Source organism: Colias eurytheme, chromosome 31, assembly GCF_061535395.1.
Source record: "Colias eurytheme isolate Ceu_HAF_F1 chromosome 31, ilColEury1 Martin Lab GWU primary, whole genome shotgun sequence".
Taxonomy (NCBI): Eukaryota; Metazoa; Arthropoda; class Insecta; order Lepidoptera; family Pieridae; genus Colias; species Colias eurytheme.
Window position 1 is genome coordinate 3,323,971 of NC_143010.1, and position 15,763 is coordinate 3,339,733.

General features: G+C 33.8%; 2 protein-coding genes across 2 annotated transcripts; both read left to right on the forward strand.

Moving 5' to 3' along the window:
• The first annotated feature begins 522 nt into the window (after positions 1-522).
• LOC149895489 (uncharacterized) lies at positions 523-1,989 on the forward strand. Its single transcript, XM_090118785.1, has one exon. The coding sequence runs from the start codon at positions 523-525 to the stop codon at positions 1,978-1,980; it is 1,458 nt and encodes a 485-aa protein (XP_089974911.1). The 3' UTR covers positions 1,981-1,989.
• A 1,066-nt stretch (positions 1,990-3,055) lies between these two features.
• Ccs (Copper chaperone for superoxide dismutase) lies at positions 3,056-15,592 on the forward strand. Its single transcript, XM_090118983.1, has 7 exons — positions 3,056-3,202; positions 8,038-8,130; positions 8,650-8,761; positions 11,811-11,983; positions 12,757-12,912; positions 13,575-13,678; positions 14,198-15,592. The coding sequence occupies exons 1-7, from the start codon at positions 3,188-3,190 to the stop codon at positions 14,367-14,369; spliced, it is 825 nt and encodes a 274-aa protein (XP_089975109.1). The 5' UTR covers positions 3,056-3,187; the 3' UTR covers positions 14,370-15,592.
• The last annotated feature ends 171 nt before the right edge of the window (positions 15,593-15,763 follow it).

Sequence of the window (15,763 nt, forward strand, 5' to 3'; positions counted from 1 at the left end):
CGAAAACTTCGCTCACAACGTGTCCGGAATCATGGTCACAACAAAAGGTCTACAATGCAATAAGCGTGGTTTGATTGTAAGGAAAACGATCACTCTATATTCGTAAATACCAATCATCACATAAAAAAGTTGGCTTATTATTTTATTTGATATTGTAAACATATTTAAATATTCACATTCATTGTTTTCTATAATTTGTCCAAAAGATTTGCATCCAAGTTTGATGTCGACGTCAAAACCATGCCGTGTTTTTTATGACAGTGTCAAAATGACAAAAGTAAATAAATCACGATTAGAAAAAGCGCGGGAATCTTCGAACGAGCCGGGTGTAATTTTTGAAATTTAATTTGAAAAAAAATTTAAATTAATGTTCAATTGAGTTTGGCTTTGTATATATCTTTTGTTTCCTATATATAAACTTGTAAATTAGTGTAGTTAGTAGTTTTTTATTGGTAAGTCTATTTTATTCTGATTTATAGTATGTAAAAAAAATTTTGCACTTAAATTTTGGCGGGCTGATCGATGAACGATCCTCCCGACCCTATAGCTTCAGGACCAAGTTTCCAACTTGGTCCTGAAGTAGCTAGTTATATTACGGTTCCAAGTATAGAATGTGAAAACGATTTTGCATTAAAAAATAGTTGGGTGGAAAGCACTCCTAAAAAACGCAGGCTAAGGAAACAGGACAGTGATAGCACTGAGCCTAATAAAAAGTCCAATTCTGATGTTACTTTTAATGAATCCTATAAGAATGATAATAATATGAATGAACAATCGGCTTTACCAAATTTACGTTCAGAATACCTATCTACTGACTCCTTCCCTTATATTGTTCATGTTCAGCGTACAGAGTCAACACCTGGCGATGGAACAACATTGCATCCCATTACTTTTGGTCGATTTTTAAAAAATAACAATATTAAAAATATAGTATCTGGTAGTGTTAAAAAAATAGGGAGAAATCGTTGTATTGTAGCATTTTCAACGCCAAAGGATGCTAATGATTTTATTAAAAATAAAAATTTAGAATTAAATAAGCTAAGTGCAAAAATACCAACATTTAACATAAGTCGCATTGGTATTGTTAAAGGAATACCTTCTGAATGGTCCCAAGAGGAAATAATAGAAAATATTTCAACTCCAGCTGGCTGTGGAAAAATTATAAAAGTTAGAAGGATCAATTATAAGGTTATTATTGATGGTTCCATATCTTGGAGACCAACACAATCTGTTGTTCTTACATTTGACGGTCAAGTTCTTCCTGAACGTGTGTATGCCTGTTATAACTCTCTGCCAGTTAATCTTTACATTTTCCCTACCATCCAATGTTTTCAATGCTGTAGATATGGTCATACTAAAAATATATGTCGTTCCAAACCCAGATGTTATAAGTGTGGTCAAGATCATTCTGGCGACACTTGTACAGTCGAAGAAGATTGTGCATCATGTTTGTTATGTTCAGGCTTCCATTTCGCAACTAATAAAATCTGTCCAGAATTTAAACGCCAAAAGGATATTAAAATAAGTATGTCTGAAAAAAATATATCTTACGGGGAAGCAAGTAAACTTTACCCAAATGTATCAAAGTCTTATGGGGATGTATTAATGTCTTCATCTGCTTATTCAACCACAAATAGATTGAATGTAAATAGTTCAAATTCATCCTACAAAAAGACTTATTTTTTAAAACCAAAATTGCCTCCTAAGACTAATAAGGGTTTTGATAAAAATGCTCATAATGCTATTATTAGGGAAGCTCAGATTCCTACGCCTGAAAATGGCTGCGGTTATCACGTAGCCCCTAATGAATCTGAATCTTCCCAGATAATGGATATAATTACTTTACTTATCAACACTCTATTGAAAAATAACACTCTGAAACCGTCCAACGTTGCCACTTTACATAAAGTAATTGATAGTTTATTTAGTAATCATGGATTCCAAAATAATACAGTGGAACTGCAGAAGCGTGATACCTAAAAAGTCAGATCTAATTCATATAATAATTAATAAATAAGCACAATCCTTTTTTATTTACTCTAAATGAGACTTGGTTAAAACCAAATCTCTTCTTTCGAATTCTAGGTTAAGTTTGTACACAGTGTTTGTATTGAATTGAGTATTCGTGATGACAGAATTGATGGTCTATGATTGATGGGTATGGTGGTGCTGCCATACTTATTAAAAAGTCAATACTATTTAAACGTCTAATATTACCAGCGCATAATAATAAATATGTAAATAGTGTTGGCATTAGTTTTAAAAATATTTCAATCATTTCAATTTATATATCCACGGAAATGATAGGGCTGATAGCTTGGCCAAGGATGCAGTGCAGTGTAGAGATATGTATCCATACATTAACTACTCTCATGATCTCTTAACATTACCGAAACGATTTCTCTTTGAAGCGTGGAATACGGTCTGGACAGATACAGCATAAGGGAAGGAATTACTATAGAATTCAACCGGTAATCCCCATAAAACCTTGGTTTGTTGGTGTTGAAGCAAATAAATTAGTTATATCTACAATAAGTCGCATGAGAATAGGACATATGTGTATTCTAGTCATTTAGCCAGAATAGGCGTATTAAATAGTGAAGTTTGCGAGTGTGGAGAGGATGAGGGAAATATAGACCATATATTTTTCTCTTGCTCTTTATACGATCATTCTTCCTTTTATAATTCATTAATTTCTTCAAATGTTCCTCTTCCTACTCGTATGTCATATCTATTTATGTATCCTAAAAAATAATAAAATAATATATAATATATAATATATATATAATATATTTTTTATATCTACTTTTATATTTAAGAATAACGTCAAATTGTAATGTTTTTTAGTTTCTATTTAATCTATTTAGTTTATGTGAATAATATGTAATATTATAATGTAACTTGTATTAATTTTGGCCTAACTCTTCTGATCACCTTGTAAAATATCGTACTATCCTATTTTCCCGTGTATGGATTCCCTACCTTTTACTTGACACTGGCAAATAGTTTTAGCTTCTTGCCATAACAGAAAAAAAAAAAAAAAAAAAAAAAAAAAATCACGATTATTGTGAACAAGTTTCGCGAATTTTCTATCAGGAAAAATCTTTTTTATTAAAAATACGTAGAATATTATACTACATAATAGAGATATCAGTGTATCTTTAAAGTTTTAAGTTTTCGCTACAAAATGTTAACATCTAAAGTAAGTACACTAATTTAAAATATACAAATTACCCATATACTACCCTTTGACCTTATAAACATCGATTGAGTATACAATTATAATGTAAAACTGTGATTACTCGACTAATTTTAACATAAGGTCATGTCTGCTTGTTATGTATGTCGGGTTGTATGATAATAGAAAGTAATAATTCTCTCGTATGTACTTTATTAATGTAACAATTGTAAAATAGTAATTAACAGAAAGGATTGTATAGAATGCCGTGTAAAATGTAAATTGTAAATCAAAGATGTCTTCCCGAATAACAGTGTTGCCAGGTGGCTCTGTAAGTTGCACAGATTATAAATGTCCAAATTATGTCGCCAACACTCTCCCTCGTTATAAATTTAAAGGTTCAATCTATTGGGAGGTTTTCTCATCCTAGTACTACGACGGATTTCAATTCTGGATGGTGTAGGTTCATGTGTATCTGGAATTGTTTCTGGTACAAGGGTTTCTGGTTGGTAATTTCCTGGACTTGCTACTGGCTGTGTAGATGATCTTCTTGGTGTATGTGTTATTACTGTAGGGCTAGGTTGTATGCATTCTTTTTCAGGTGAAGCTGGTGTGGGTGAACTCTCTTGCAGGTAAGTTGGTCGGTAAGTATCTGGTGTATTAATATTCTCACTCAAGCATGATGTCTTTATAATCTGATCAGTATGTCTGTGATGTATCTTTCCATCTACTTCCACCTTGTAATGTAATTTTCCTTTCCTCTCTAATATTCTTCCAAATTTCCATTTGTTACTATCATACATCCTTATTTGTACTCTATCTCCTGGTTTAAACTCTTTCGGATATTCCCAGATGTGTATAGGTACTTTAGTAGGGTTGTTTTTCATTAAACAGCATGTTTTACACTGCTTTACCATGTTCTCTATATCTATGTCTATATTCTTCCACCAGACATAGCTTCTGGCTAATGCCTTCATTTTCACAATACCGGTGTGAGCTGTATGTAGTTCTTTTAATATTTGAGGTTGTAACTTTTTAGGTATTACAATTCTTATGCCATAAAATATGCAATTGTTTTGTAGTGAATATTCGTATAGTCTTCCTGTATCTTCTCTTCCTGACTGTATATCTATGTATAATTTCTGTAACTCAGGGTCAGTGGCTGTAGCTTCTCTTATTTCCTTTAATGAAACTGGCATTTCTGCAATTTGATTTAGGTAGAACGCTTCATTGTCTGTCATTGTCTCATTCCTTTCAGTTGTATCTGTATACTGTATTCTTGAAAAATAGTCGGCATTCGCATGTTCTGTAGTCTTCCTCAATCGTATCTCATAGTCAAATCCTGCTAAAAAGTTTGCATAGTGTACTAATCGTATGGCTGTGGTAGCTGGTGTAACTTTCTCTGGGTGTAAAATTCTAGCTAATGGTTGATTATCTACAATGAGTATTATCTTCCTGCCGTAACAGTATTGGAAAAATTTCTTTAATCCCCATACTAGGGCTGCTGCTTCCTTATCTAACTGACTGTAACCTCTCTCTGCTTTAGTTAAGGATCTTGATGCAAATGCTATAGGTCGTTCAGTTTTATCCGGCATGATGTGTGATAAAACAGCTCCATATCCTGTAGGAGATGCGTCTGTAGCTAATGTGACAGGTAAGTTCTCATGAAACGGTATAAGTACTTTTTCTCCACATAGCTCAATTTTCAACTCTTGAAATGCTTTTTCACATTCTTTATTCCATATAAATTTTGTATCTTTCTGTAATAGCTTGTATAAAGGATTTAGTTTAGATGCCAAATTAGATATGAATTGTTGATAATAATTTATCATTCCTAAGAAAGTACGTAGAGATGTAACATCTGTGGGACGTGGGCTATTCTTTATATCATTTATCTTTTCTTCTGTAGGGTGTAATCCTTTTTCATTTATTTTATGTCCAAGATATGTAACTGATTTTTGAAAAAATTGACACTTCTTCTTGTTTAGATGTAATCCACATTCTTTAAGTTTATTAAATACCTTTCGGATTCTTTGTAGTAATTGTATGTATGTATGTCCTTGTAAAGCGATATCATCAAAAAAACAAGCTGTACCTTCTAATCCTTGTAATGTCTGATCCATGTATCTTTGCCAAACATTTGGTGCTATTTTCACACCGAACATCAGTCTTCTTACTTTGTATGTACCCTTACATGTACTTATGGCTTGCATCTCTGCTGTATCATCATTTGTCTTCATATGTAAATACGCTTGGTTAATGTCCAATGTACAAAAATATTTACCACCGCTGAGCTTTGAAAATATCTCTTCAACTCGAGGGATTGGATAGTTGTCATTTTCTAGGTTTTTATTTAATGTAGCTCTGTAGTCGGCACATAGTCGTACCTTTCCATTATGTTTCATCACAGGAACAATTGGTGTACCCCACTGTGAGTATGTAACCTTTTCTAATATGCCTTCTTTTTCTAATCTGTCAATTTCTGCCTCTACTTGATTTTTCAATGCAAATGGTACTGGACGTGGCTTTAAATAAACTGGAACTGCATCTTCTTTCAATTTAAATGCGACTTGATAATCTTTAATTTCACCTATTTCTTCTGTAAATAATTCTTTATATTCTTCTAATAATGTTTGTAATTTATTTTTGAATTCTTTTTCTGTTATGTCTTGTTCTTCCTTGTATATTGAATTTACTTCAAAATTTAAGTTCAATTTTCTAAGCCATTCTCTTCCAACTACGGTGTCTACTTTGCAGTCAATTACAAAGATTCTTCCTTCAATAACTGTGTTCTTATACTGAATATTTAAATTACAAGTTCCTAATGGGTGTATTATTTCTCCTGTGTATGTTCTTAGCTTTACTGATGTATCTTTAAGTTTCAGATTATTAAAATATTTTTCATAAAAATTTGTCGAGCATGTAGTAACTGCAGCGCCTGTATCCAGTTCTAAGGTATGTATTTTTCCATTTAATTGTAGGGTTATGTTAAATTTATCACTCTGTATGTTATTGTTAAATATCTTGTGTATTTCATAAATTTCATCTTCCTCGGTGAATTGATCCTGAACTAACTCAATTTGTTTTTGTTCTCTGAAACATACCGATTGTATGTGTCCCTTTGTCTTACATTTCTTGCAAAATAGTTTATGTTTCAAACGACATTGCCTTGCTGTATGGTTTTCTTTGCCACATCGAAAACATTTTATTTCTCTCTTCTTCTCGTTATATGAACTGTATGATTTATTTATATTTTTATCTTTGTATGTATTTATATTTTTAGGTTTATGTATGTTTGTATTAATTTTGAAATGATTTGATTTAGTTGAAATTTTGTTAATGTTTACTTGACCAGAACACATTTCTTTTGTTTCAGCTTTAGATGTCTCAATCGCCATTGCAATTTTAATTAAATCATCAACCTTTGTAGATGAGCTTTCTTGTAATAATCTTTCTTTTATTTCTGAATTCCGGAGACCTCGTATGAATTGTACTCGCAGATGAGTTTCAAATGTGCTGTGTTCGCAGCTTGCGCATTTAAAGTTACATTTTCCCCCTAGTTCTTTTAAACCAGCAACATAATTTGCAATACTTTCACATTCGTATTGTTGTCGTAAACAAAATTTGTGCTGTTGGGCTACTTCACCAGGTTCAGGTGCAATATGGTTTTTCAATAATTGTATCAGTTCATAATATGATTTGGTTTTCGGAGAATCAGGTGCTGTAATATTTTGTAAAACTTGATAGTATTTAGGACCAATGCAGTTCAGAAAAATCTGTGATTTTGTTTTATCATTTGTAACGCCTTTTAGGTTAATGTAATTTTCTAACCTCTGTAAATACGATGCGAAACTTTCATTGTTTTCGTCGTATGGTTGTAATGTAATTCCACTCACCGATTTATTCGTATTTTGTAATTGTTGTTGTAATTGCGCTTGTTGTACTTGAATTCCTCGAATAGTTTCTAACATTTGAGATAATACTTGCCCCAATTGCTGTTCCATTTTGCGTACTTGTAATGTATTGTATATTATTATGAAGGAAAAAGGAGGTTGTGAAGCGGGTTATCATCACGGAATGTGGAACCCTTGGAACAAAGGAAAAGGTGTTAGGAGCACATGGGTCAATGTACGCACGATGTTCTTCACTCGATTATTTGTATTGAATTTCCACTTTCTCGTCGCCAATCTGTTATGTATGTCGGGTTGTATGATAATAGAAAGTAATAATTCTCTCGTATGTACTTTATTAATGTAACAATTGTAAAATAGTAATTAACAGAAAGGATTGTATAGAATGCCGTGTAAAATGTAAATTGTAAATCAAAGATGTCTTCCCGAATAACAGTGTTGCCAGGTGGCTCTGTAAGTTGCACAGATTATAAATGTCCAAATTATGTCGCCAACACTGCTATAAAAATTAAAACCAAAACAATCGCTTTGATACAAATATCATATGAAAAATATGGATAAAAATAGTATTTTCTTTTAGACATTTTTTGGTAACTTTTATAAAACTTTAAGCACTTGTCTATAATTTTAAGTACTTATAAATAGTCAATATATGAAAAGGCAAGAGAATAACATCAAAAATAATAGTTTGATACTAACTGCTCCGCGGTTTTACGCGCATTGCTCCGCTCCTGTTGGTCTTAGCGAGATGATATATAGCCTATAGCTTTCCTAAATAAATGGGCTATCTTACCCCGAAAGAATTTTTCAAATTGGACCAGCAGTTCCTGATATTAGCGTGTTCAAACAAACAAACTCTTCAGCTTTATAATATTAGTATACATTACCAAGTCACTGATATTTTTTTTTATGAACATTTTTATGTACCTGTATATTTATTATTTTCAGCTAGAAGTATTGTTGGATTTGGGTCCACATCCCGACGAGACAGTTGTGAATAAAACAGTTAAGGAATTAAAATCATTGGATGGAGTTAAAGAGGTATGTATTTATTCTAAACCAGCTTTTTACCTGCGGCTTTACTTGCTTCCTAAACTACTACTAAAATTTTCCTTGTAAATCTGTAAATCTTAATATATATAAATCTCTTTTCACAATGTTTGTCCTCAATGGACTCCTAAACCACTTAACCGATAATAATAAAATTCGCACACCATGTGCAGTTCGATCCAACTTGAGAGATAGGATAGTTACACGTACTGTTACTAGCATTCTACGTGCAGCATCGTCGGCTTTGTAGAAAACTTAAATTATATACTAAAACCTTATTTGAGAACTAATTATGTCTAATAATAAAATAAAATCTGTTGCAAAGTTTTAAAGTTATAAGCACATGTACTAACAGATATGGGGAAGCTATTATGTGATATTTTCCTACCATACATGTATGTATATACATTCAATTTGTTTTTCTTTATAAAACTGTGGAAAAACTAGATTTTATATTAATTCTATTGTATTCCATTCTACATTTTCTTATTATATATTCAATATTTTCAGGCAATTTTCAAAGATGGCGCCGTCATGGTGGAAACAGTGTTACCAAGTACAATGGTTGTCGATATTATATCTAGAGTGTCTGGCAAGAGAGCAGTGTTGCAAGGTTTTGGTGGTAAGTGAAGCCTCCTTGGTACAGTGATTAACATATGAGTGTAGAAACATTATGTTTAAATAAGGAATAGTTTTAAGAAAGTCTACAAATAGTAAATAATAATAACAGAAAACAATGTAGAAATTCTAGTTTTTTCAAAAAAAATTGTAAGTATAAGGGCCTGTTTCACCACCCTCAAGTAAAGTGTCGAGTAGGCTAATCGCCAGTTAAAGTGACCCGTAACTTCAAGTGCGAGTTTCACGACGTCCGAGTAGCACTAATCATAAGATTAACTGACCCATAACTTACTTCTTCTGCCAATTAGCGTGTTTTACTCGACGATTAAGAGCAAGCGCGCACGAGCAACTTTGTCTCCGCAGCTATTTTGTCTCTCCCATCAAATGTATGGGGAGTTGCGTCGCTACGTGCGCGCACCTTCATACTAGCCCATATGTGGAGAGACAAAATAGTTGCAGGGACAAAGTTGCTCTTACGCGCTAGCTCTAAGTATTGTTTGTTGTCATTTCTTGCATATCACCAACGATTTTTCTTAAATAAACGAATAAAAATGGATTTATTTGATTTAATTGATCATCAGTTGGATGAATTAGAATATTCTTCGACACAACAAATAGCAAGGATTCGTGTAGTTAAATTCCGTGTTGATTATTTTACGGACTTCGATGAAACTGATTTTTTTGCTAGATTTCGTCCATCAAAATATGCAGTTAACCAAGTGCATAACTTATAAAACATAAAATAATGCCTACATCGCAAAGGTGAGTGGTTTTTTTTAATTATTGAAGTGATTTTACTTATAGATATATCAAATCATATTAATCCCTCTCTCCTATAACTCTCCTATAATATTCAAAGTAGCTACATAAATGTGTTACCTGTTGTTTGAATTAGGTGTAGTAGTTACCTAACTTATAAAAAATCTTTATTTTGAGAAATCAAGCAGTTTCAACAAAAACAAGACTACTTTTAGCATTGAGGTATCTCGCTAATAGATCCTACTTAAGAAGTGTGTCAGTCAGTCCACCAACAGCTACTACGCCCATCTTCTTATATATAAAAATGAATCGCAAAATGTGTTGGTAAGCGCATAACTCGAGAACGGCTGAACCGATTTCGATAATTCTTTTTTTATTATATTCCTTGAAGTACGAGGATGGTTTTTATGTAGAGAAAACGTAAATATGTACCACGGGCGAAGCCGGGGCGGACCGCTAGTTATATATAAAAATGAATCGCAAAATGTGTTGGTAAGCGCATAACTTGAGAACGGCTGAACCGATTTCGTTAATTCTTTTTTTATTATATTCCTTGAAGTACGAGGATGGTTCTTACGTAGAGAAAACGTAAATATTATGTACCACGGGCGAAGCCGGGGCGGACTGCTTGTTGATAATAAAGTTCCCTGACAACTTAAGCACACTTCAAGATGGTTTTTATGAAATCGCAAGATTCCTCAGGGTAATAGGGGCTTTAGATTGTACTCATGTTACAATAAAGTCACCTGGTACGTTTTATTTTTTAATGTTGCATACCAATGAAGAAAATGTTAACTTGGTAATCATTAAAATATTAAAATGTAATCCTTATATACTTTATTACTTTCCATTTCAGGTGGCAATTCGGCTGAAAATTATAGGAACATGCAATTCTAAAATTCTAAAAAAATTATATGAAAATGCTTGGATATTGTAGCAAGATGGCCAGGATCTGTTCATGATCAGTCAATTTATAATAATTCATTTTTGAAACACAGATTTGAAAGTGGACAATTTAGAGATGGTTTACTTCTCGGTGACAGTGGATATGAGTTAAATTGGTTAAAGCAATATCTTTTGACACCCTTTCTGAACTCATCATCCCCGGCAGAAAATTTATATAATGAGTCACACATTCGAACAAGGAATACTATTGAAAGATGTTTTGGTGTGTGCAAGAATAGGTTTCCTGTGCTTAGGCGACAGATAACGTAAAATTAGCTAAAAGCTATAATAGTTGCCTGCTTTTATTGCATAATATTGCAATTAATATTAATGAAAGAAACTTTGGGGACAACTACAACTCAACTGATACACAGCTCTCAGGAAGAAATTGTAGCACAGAGCCCTGAGCTGAATTATGATCCTAGAAATAAACTGGTGCAAGAATATTTTTTACCATTACTAAATAATAATAGATCCTAAATAAAACAAACAATTTATTTATTTAAAATTCTTTCCTTATTTTAATTTATACTCTTCTTCCTTCCATTTGCGCTCCTTTTCTTTAAACTCTGCCTCCTTCTTGCGTTCACTTTCTTCAAATTCCCACACCTTCTTTTTTTCACTTATTTCTGCTTCCAAAAAATCTCTTTGGAGCTGAACTAATTCCAGCTTAGCTTGAGTCAGCTCATCAAAAAGTGTTTTTTTTGGTGTAAAATGTAAAGAAAAGTTTGCACTTCTATCTCTTTTAACTTTATCCATGATACCTATTTAGGTAAGTACTTAATATAATAACTTAACAAATTAAAATCACACGCGTATTTCCAACCCTACAGACAATCCACAACAATTAACAATGCATAAATGACAGCTGCAATAGTGCAATGACGTTTGACGAGTGACATTGACGTAATATTGAACGAATGTGACGTACGATTTGTTCCGTTACTCATTTAACCAGTAAGTTGTTACTCGGAGCTTATTTTTCATTTGTGAAATTGACAAAAGATACTCGTAAGTCGTAACCTTTACTTGCTGATTAAAGTTAAATTAGAAGTAACTAATCAACGCTTTACTTGGAGATGGTGAACGAGGCCCTAATTTTAGTACTTACTACTATGTATTGCGATTTTTTTTAATCATGAAAAAGATTAGTTGTTTCTTCCCTTTCATGCAAAGAAACCTGTAAATATTAGGTATTTATACGTTTGCTTCCCACTTACAGAAAAAAACTATGAATATTTTTTATCTGATTTTTGACAAGTGTTTTTTTTATTTATTTTTACATACCCATGAATAACTTACAAAACACATGTACAGTGTACTTATATTAAATTTAATCAAATTTCCAGAAACGCAATCAGCCGTCGCTATGATATCCAACCAAAGCTGTGGTAAGAACATAATGGGTGTAGTGCGATTTCAACAGACAGAACAGGGGCCGCTCGTTGCAGATGTGTGTATAGACGGACTGACACCCGGTGAGCACGGGCTGCATGTGCACGATACGGGCGATTTGAGTGAGGTGAGTTGTGAGTTGATTGGTGATGAGTTGTGAGTTGGTTGGTGGTGAGTTGTGAGTTGATTGGTGGTGAGTTGTTTGGTGATGAGTTGTGAATTGATTGGTGTTGAGTTGTGAGTTGGTTGGCGGTGAGTTGTGAGTTGGTTGGTGGTGAGTTGTGAGTTAATTGGTTGGTAAGTTGTGAGTTAGTTGGTTGATTTGTGAGTTGGTTGATTGATTGGTTAACCGTTGTAAATACTGTCTGCTGATTGTTTACTTTCTGTAGACAATGTTTGAATGTTGTAAACTACATTGATTGGTTGTTCTTTGTAACTGTATTTTGCATAATATTGTAAACTACGTTGATTGGTTGATGTGAGTTGGTTGTTTTTTGTAAGCTACATTTATGGTTGGTATATGTAAATAACGTTAAATGATTGTTCACTGCATTGATTCAATGGTTTTTATTAACTACGTTAATTGTAACTATTGGGTTTAATTAGAATAATATGCTACTAATATTATAAATGTGAAAGTTTGTGAGGATGTGTATGAGTGTGTTTGTTACTCTTTCACGCAAATACTACTGAACCGATTACAATGAAATTAAGCACACACATAGAGGTAACTTGGATTAATACATAGGATAGGTTTACCCTGGAAATCCCACGGGAACGGGAACTATGCGGCTATTTCTTCGCGGATGAAGCCGCGGGCGGAAAGCTAGTATACTTAATATAATTTTAACTATAAGCCGTAGGTCTTTTTATGTTTTAATTTAAAATACATCATTGCAGGGTTGCAAGTCAATAGGGGGTCATTTCAACCCCCACAAGTCACCGCACGGGGGTCCGTTAGACCCTCCGGAGAAGAGACACGCGGGTGACTTAGGAAATATCATAGCTGATGACACTGGAAGAGCGACCTTTAGAATACTGGATAACGTGCTTAAGGTGGGTGGATATTAATTTGGATTTTTGTCATTTTGACTGATTTATAACCTTCTTTTTTATGTGATTTTTTTTAATTCGAAATTCCAGAGTGTGCTTAGGATATTAAACCGATAGTTATTTAATTTTGTTAATTGATTTTAACGAATGTTTTAACAAAAGATCTTGTATCAAAAAGCCTTTTTGTGTCATCTTAAAACTTACTTTTATAATAATAATTTTTTATAAAGTCTATGTTAGATAAAAATTTAATAAAAAGACGTGTGGCACTCGGGGACTGCCGCGGTAAAGCTATTGCATGCTATGCCTTCAAGCCACACCTCCGCGCCCGTCGGAGTGGGGAGCGTGAGGTTTTTTCGTTACGGAATTTCTCGATTCGGTCCCCGCGCTCAAGACCCGCGATAAAGCTATGCAATAGCTTAAAAAAGACTACAATCTCGTATTCAAATTTAAAAAGTCGTTAAAAATATCCAAGCGGCGTTAAACAAAGCATTCATTGTAATTAACTCTATATTTCGTATCACTACATAGTATAAAACAAAGTCGCTTTTTCTGTCCCTTTGTATGCTTAAATCTTTAAAACTACGCAACGGATTTTGATGCGGTTTTTTAATAACGAGTGATTTAATAGGAAGGTTTTGTATATATATAAATATATTTTGCAGGTATCAGACATAGTCGGAAGGTCGATAGCTGTGACGTCAGGTTGCGATGACATGGGCAGAGGTTCTAGTCCGCTATCCAAAGTGAATGGGGATAGTGGGGAGCCGTGAGTATTCTTTTGGTATTTTTTTATAAAAAAAGACGGGTTGCACTGGGGGAGTGCCGGCAGAAGTGAAAACTTGATTATTAACGTTGAGCATGTTTGATATCCATCCGTCTGACGCTTTTTCGATCAGGTCACGTGTCAGGTAACGTGTTAAAAATAAAAATAAATATAGCGTGTGTAATAAGGAATTAATGAAGAATTTTACAGGAGAAATAATTTTTAAAATTAAATAATTTCAATCTGTATTTGGTTTAAACGAAACAATATTTTCATATCTATACTTATTATTGTAAATCTGAAGTGTTCATTAGTTTGAACGGGTCCGATTTGAAAAATGATTTCATTAGATAGTCCATTTATCGAGGAAGGCTATAGGCTATATATCATCACGCTAAGATCAATAGGAGCGGAGAATTTTTCAAATCGGACCAGTAGTTTCCGAGATTAGCACGTTCAAACAAACTCTTCAGCTTTATAATATTAGTATTAGTATAGATTAATAAATTGCTTTCGTTCCAGAATCGCCTGCGGAATAATAGCGCGTTCCGCTGGAATATTCCAGAATCCGAAACGCATTTGTGCGTGTGACGGTGTCGTGGTTTGGGATGAGAAGGATCGGCCGTTGGCTGGCAAAGGACGGAGGCAGTGTTGTGTTAAAGATAGTGATGTTAAACAGTGTTGTAAGGTTTAAAGAAGAAATAAAAATGTGTGCGTGTACTAGTGTACACACGTAAGAAGTGAAACTTCTTTATGATCTTAATTTTCAAAAAATTATTTATGCAACTTTATAGAAATACGTCGAATCACGCGTGGTAGGGATAAGAGAAAGATGGCGCGTAACGGAAAAATGTCACGCGTAACGAAAAAATGTTACACTAAATTTTTTTCTAACCCCGATAAAGAAGTTTCACTTCAATAAAAATAATTTTTGACTGACCGGTTGGCTTGGTTGGTAGTGGCCCTGCCTTCCAAGCCAGAGGTCGGTTCGATTCCCACCCGGGGCAAATATTTGTGTGATAAACAGATGTTTGCTCTGTGTCTGAGTGTTAATTATATATAATATAAGTATTTATTTAAAATTTATATATGTATGTTTATCAGCCATCTGGTTTCCATAACACAAGCAAATGCTTAGTATGGGATCAGATCGTGCCGTGTATGAAAATTGTCTCAAATATTTATTTATTATTTGTCCTGAAAAAAAAAGTCGCTGTAATGTTATCGACTAAAAGTAAAAAAATACGTGTGTCACTCTCGACTGCCGCGGTTGCGCTATTGCATAGCATCGCATCGCTGTGCCCACTGGAGTGGGGGGCGTTAGGTTTTATCGTTACGGAATTTTTACATTCAGTCGTCGCGATCAAGGCCCGCGATAGAAGCTATGCAATAGCTTAAAAATGTGATCTTATAACTGTGTTTTTCCTACTAAGGAACGGAACCCTAAAAAGAAAATACCTACGCTTAAGCTCATGAAAGTGTTTGTCGTTTGAGTTGATGTCTGAATTAAATTTGTCTGTTTAAAGTGGGTCAAAATTGAGTCTAACGGAGTCGGATACATACAAAAATATAGGTGATATAAGCTAATAATTATAAGCGTGTTAAAAATGTGCAAATAGGTTATTAGTGCTCCGAGATTTGCACAAATGTGGCTAATTAGCCACATTTTACTCCAGTTGCCTCTTTCTCATAATAGTTGAATCATGCCATCTCACTTTGACGTCCAATCGTGTGTGCGTTTGTGTGCCGTTTTTGAAGATCGACTGTCTTACCACAAAAAACTTTAGACAGGGTTTAATTTTAAGCGCGAGTTCTCTTTAATCTGGTTTTGTCGTATTTCACATAGACAACTATTAAAGTGACAGATCCCTGGTTTAAAGTTAGACTGTTTAAATTGTTTTGTGGTAAGACCATAGAAATCTAAATAACAAGACACTAGAAGTCGTAAGCGCGCGTGACCTTGTCGCCACTCAGGTGACTTTCACAACACCAGCGTGTTCGTCACTGTTCAGTTGCTCTGGAGACGTATGTGTATAAACATGGTGTGTTTCAGCATATCCCATTGCGGAAATTCTTCCACAAGTTGTA